The sequence below is a fragment of the Nicotiana attenuata genome, unplaced genomic scaffold (genome assembly GCF_001879085.1).
Source record: "Nicotiana attenuata strain UT unplaced genomic scaffold, NIATTr2, whole genome shotgun sequence".
Taxonomy (NCBI): domain Eukaryota; kingdom Viridiplantae; phylum Streptophyta; class Magnoliopsida; order Solanales; family Solanaceae; genus Nicotiana; species Nicotiana attenuata.
In genome coordinates this window covers 81,860-86,425 of record NW_017674254.1, presented here as the reverse complement: position 1 = coordinate 86,425, position 4,566 = coordinate 81,860, and the positions used below count along the sequence as shown (strand labels likewise).

The 4,566-nt window shown below is 37.6% G+C and overlaps 1 protein-coding gene across 1 annotated transcript; it reads left to right on the top strand.

Moving 5' to 3' along the window:
• Nucleotides 1-1,892: 1,892 nt before the first annotated feature.
• LOC109218288 (legumin A-like) lies at nucleotides 1,893-3,902 on the top strand. Its single transcript, XM_019382638.1, has 4 exons — nucleotides 1,893-2,238; nucleotides 2,321-2,580; nucleotides 2,680-3,156; nucleotides 3,299-3,902. Exons 1-4 carry the CDS (start codon nucleotides 1,950-1,952, stop codon nucleotides 3,698-3,700), a joined length of 1,428 nt encoding a protein of 475 aa, XP_019238183.1. The 5' UTR covers nucleotides 1,893-1,949; the 3' UTR covers nucleotides 3,701-3,902.
• The last annotated feature ends 664 nt before the right edge of the window (nucleotides 3,903-4,566 follow it).

The following is a 4,566-nucleotide window of genomic DNA, read 5'->3' as shown; positions in this document are numbered from 1 at the left end:
TATATATATATAGACACACACGCACGCTTCGTAGTACTATTCATCCCTTGTATTACAAAAGTGTTAACGGCTAACATTTATATTCTTTATTTACTAAATACAAAAGTGATTTTTAATTTTGACCTTTGTTGACCTAAATAGCGACCAACTTTGGTCGCTAAACATACATAATTTTAAATTAGCGACCCAAGTTGGACGCTAAACTTAAATCAGATTTATTTATCTTTTTTATTATATTTAAAATATTAACCGGGTCCCAGCTTAGCGACCAAAGTTGGTCTATACTCTACTGAGCGACCAACATTGGTCGCTAAAGTTGAATTATGTTTATTTATATTTTATAATTTTTTTTTAAACAAAATTATAATTATTAAAGTTTTATAACTGGGTCCCAAATTAGCGACCAAAGTTGGTCTCAACCTGTTTTCTCTTTATATAGCGACCAACCTTGGTCGCTAATTTTAAATTTATTTATTTATATTTTGTTGTTTTTTAAAAATAATGTTATAATTATTAAAATTTAATAAGTGGGTCCCATGAAGCGACCAACATTGGTCGCTAATCTGAGTAATTCTTTGACCAAGCAAGTTTGACCAGTCCGGTCAACAGTTTGACAAAATTTTCGACCAAGTTGCGACCAACGTTGGTCGCTAATTTATTTAAAATCATTATTTTATTATTTTCACCAGTTTAGCAACCAACTTTGGTCGCTTTTCTTGGCAAACCAACTTTGGTCGCCTAAATTTTGGTCGCTTTATGCGGGAATTCTAGTAGTGATTTAAGATTGTTTATGCTGACATTTGAGCAAAAGCTAAGTAAGAGTGCACCGGAAATATTTAACTTCAAAAGCTGATTTGTTATTGCTTTTCTCCTTATTATTTGCCCTCTTCTTCCGTACTCAAAAGTAATCTCAAATTAATTCAAAACTGAAAGAAGAAATTCCCCGTAGAAAAGAAGGAAAAGACAGTCTTTTTCTAAAGAGGCACAATACATCCTTTGCCCTAGGCCTTAGTTTAGTCGAGAATATTTCATAATGAGAATCTTCAACAAGGATCCTTCTTTAATTAGGGAAGAAATTGGATCCAGGCTATCTTAACAAGAATTAAATCCCAACTATCTTGCACGCCCACACTATCTTAGCACGATTTTTTACTGTTTTGGAGATACTATATTTTTCACTTATGATTTTCACTTATCGAGGGTTATATTGTGATTAGTTTGTGCATGTTTAGCTAAATCAATTTGAAGAACAATGTAGGAATTAAATTATTTAAAGCAAAAATGCAGTTTTAGAGTAAGTAATCCATGATTCCATGTATGCTAATCCCTTCATTGTTAATCACCATATAAAGATCCTTACTTATTAATCCATACATAAACAATCTCTCAAAATTATAATCCTCCCATAATTAATACGTGAAAAAAACAATAGTGTTTAACTTTCATGTAATGATTGCTTAAAATTCTTTTAAACATCCGAGTAACTTGGCCTGCAACAATAATTGATACAAAAGATTTAATTTGTAACTGAAAAATAAAATAAATAATTTGCCATAATTAAATTACAATGACAATGCAACAGGGGTGAAAATCAAGTTACCTCGTTAATAATGGAGTAGTAGACTCATTGATGTTTATGGACTTCACATTCACTGAATAAAACAAACTCAGAGTAAAACAAAACCGCTTTAAAACAGAACTTCTACTTTGTTTTGATCACAGAAGGAAGAAGCCACCTAACTCTGAATGCATGAGGCAGACTTATTAGGTGTAAAACAGCATGCTTTGATAGCCATGCAAAGCGCAAAATGGCAGAGCTTTTCTCTACATATTCTGCTGTGTGTCAATCCCTTACGTATCTCTCCCTCTTATAAATACTATGAATTCCCACTCGCCACTTCCCATCAGCATTAATACTTTAATATCTTCTCAATATAACAATAATAATCATGGCTTCTAGCTGGCTCTCTTTCTCCTTGAGCTTCCTTCTGGTGTTGCACGGTACCTTTGCTCAGCAGAGATACCAACAGCAGCAAGGCGAGTGCCAACTCAATAGACTTAGCCCTCAGGAACCCACCGTCCGCATTCAAGCCGAAGCTGGAGTCACTGAGTTATGGGACCCAAATAACCAGCAGTTCCAATGTGCTGGCGTCTCCCTAATTCGCCACGTCATCCAGTCTAGGGGAATGCTGTTGCCTTCTTATGTCAACACTCCCCTACTTGCCTATGTTGAACGAGGTATATATTAGTAATTTTTTGATTGCTCATATTTAATTTGCATTGATTGATTAACATTTTTGTGTGGGTAATTAATGTTCAGGTCAGGGATTTTATGGCATCATGCAATCTGGATGCCCCGAAACATTCCAGTCATCCCAGCAAATGCAGCAAGGTGAAAGGGGTGCCGGTTCAAGATTCCAAGATCGCCACCAGAGGATTGGACAGTTTAGGCAGGGTGACATTATTGCCTTCCCTGCTGGAGCTGCTCACTGGGTTTATAACGAAGGAAATGAGGAGCTTGTTCTTGTTGTTCTTGAAGATAGCAGTAACAACGCCAACCAGCTTGGTCGAACTTCAAGGGTACGTTACAGAATTTGCAAAGAACATACAGCAAAAATTAATCCTATAGAACCATAGTATTGGTTAATTATTAATAAATCTGATTTTCATTTTTTGCAGAGGTTCTTCATAGCTGGAAACCCACAACAAGGACAGCAACAACAGCAACAGGGACAATACGGTGGCCGCAGCTTGCGCAGGGAACAATTCCAATCTGGAAATGTTTTCAGTGGCTTCGACGTACAGGTCTTGGCTGAGGCATTTGGCGTAGACCAGGAGACAGCCAGGAGACTTCAGGGACAGGAAGACCAGAGAGGACACATTGTAAACATTCAGCAAGGACTCAGAGTTGTGAGGCCACCATTCTCACAGGAACAAGAGGAGCGCGAGGAGAGACAAGAGCAAGGACAATATGGTCCTCGCATGAACGGAATTGAGGAAATCATCTGCTCCGCTAAAGTTAGGCAGAACATTGACGACCCCTCACGTGCTGATATCTACACCCCACATGCCGGACGATTCACCACCGTCAACAGCCTTACTCTGCCAATCCTCAGCTTCCTCCGTCTCAGTGCCGCTAGAGGAGTTCTCTACAGAGTAAGTCACCAATGGCTAATTGGGTTAAAAATCACTTGGGTTGATAATTGGGGGCCCTGCCCTATGAGACAATTTGCACCATTTTAGTTCTTTAAATTAAATCTGTAAAATGTAGACTGATTACTACCGTTTAATGGGGCAGGATTCAATCATGGCACCACACTGGGTCACCAATGCACACAAGGTAATCTACATAACAAGGGGAGAGTCAAGGATTCAGATTGTTGATCACAGAGGACAAGCAGTGTTAGATGACAGAGTCCGACAGGGACAGGTCGTGGTGGTTCCACAGAACTATGCCGTGGTGAAACACGCTGAGACCGAAGGCTGCGAGTGGGTAGAGTTCAACACCAATGACAATGCCATGATCAACACTTTGAGCGGCCGTACTTCTGCTATCCGAGGATTACCTGTAGATGTGATCGCCAATTCATACCAGATTTCAAGGGATGAGGCGAGGAGGCTGAAGTTCAACAGGGAGGAAACTCTTATCTTCCGATCTTCAGGAAGAGCTCGCTCATCCGAGAGAGTTGCTGCTGCTTAATTAAAACGAACGTGTAATAGTTTAGCTTTTTCCTCCTATGTAAGCTAAAAAAGACTCCTTAATAAAACGAGGACCTTATGGTCATCTTTCTATGATATAATGGCAACTGTTATGTATGTAACTATATGATGTAAAAGCGGAAAGTTCTTGTACTTTTGGAAAATAATAGCAGAACTATGTAGCTTTTGCCTTTTTGAGCTAATGATGTGCATTAATTTGGATCGAACTGCCTTTTCTCCAGGACGACAGAGTAATGCAACTTTGATTTGGTAATCATTGTTTCATAAGTATTACTACTAGCAAGTAAATTTGACTATCTTCAAAATTTGATATGAGAAATTTTTTGAATAAGTAAATGCTATCTAAGTAGAGCGGAATCAAAATAAACATACAAGTGACAGAACCAGAGGTGTTTATAGCCTAACGTTTTTTTACCCTAAAAAACAATTTAATTAATATTGTAGTTTGAATTTATATTGTGTTTTTAAGGATAACAATTTAATTAATATTGTAGTTTTAAGGACACGTGATTTTACTTGGCACAAATAGAGAAAAACGTAAATTGATATTGAAATTAACTTCAAATAGAAATAAAGCAAACCAAAAGAAATGTATAGCTCGCCCACGAATCAAACGAATATTCCATTGGTAAAATAAGAACAGAGTGACAAAGTATTGAAATCTTAAGAGAAAGATAGTATTATGTAGCATGAATATGATGTGTTTTATGAATGGTCAGACCCCCATTATAGTAGGGGAGTCCTACTCTTGGTACAATTCTAAATACAGTAAGAAATCCCATGATTGGCTAATTAACCGGACTCTTCTTGATACGTGCCGGGATATTCGCCACGATCCTCATCTGA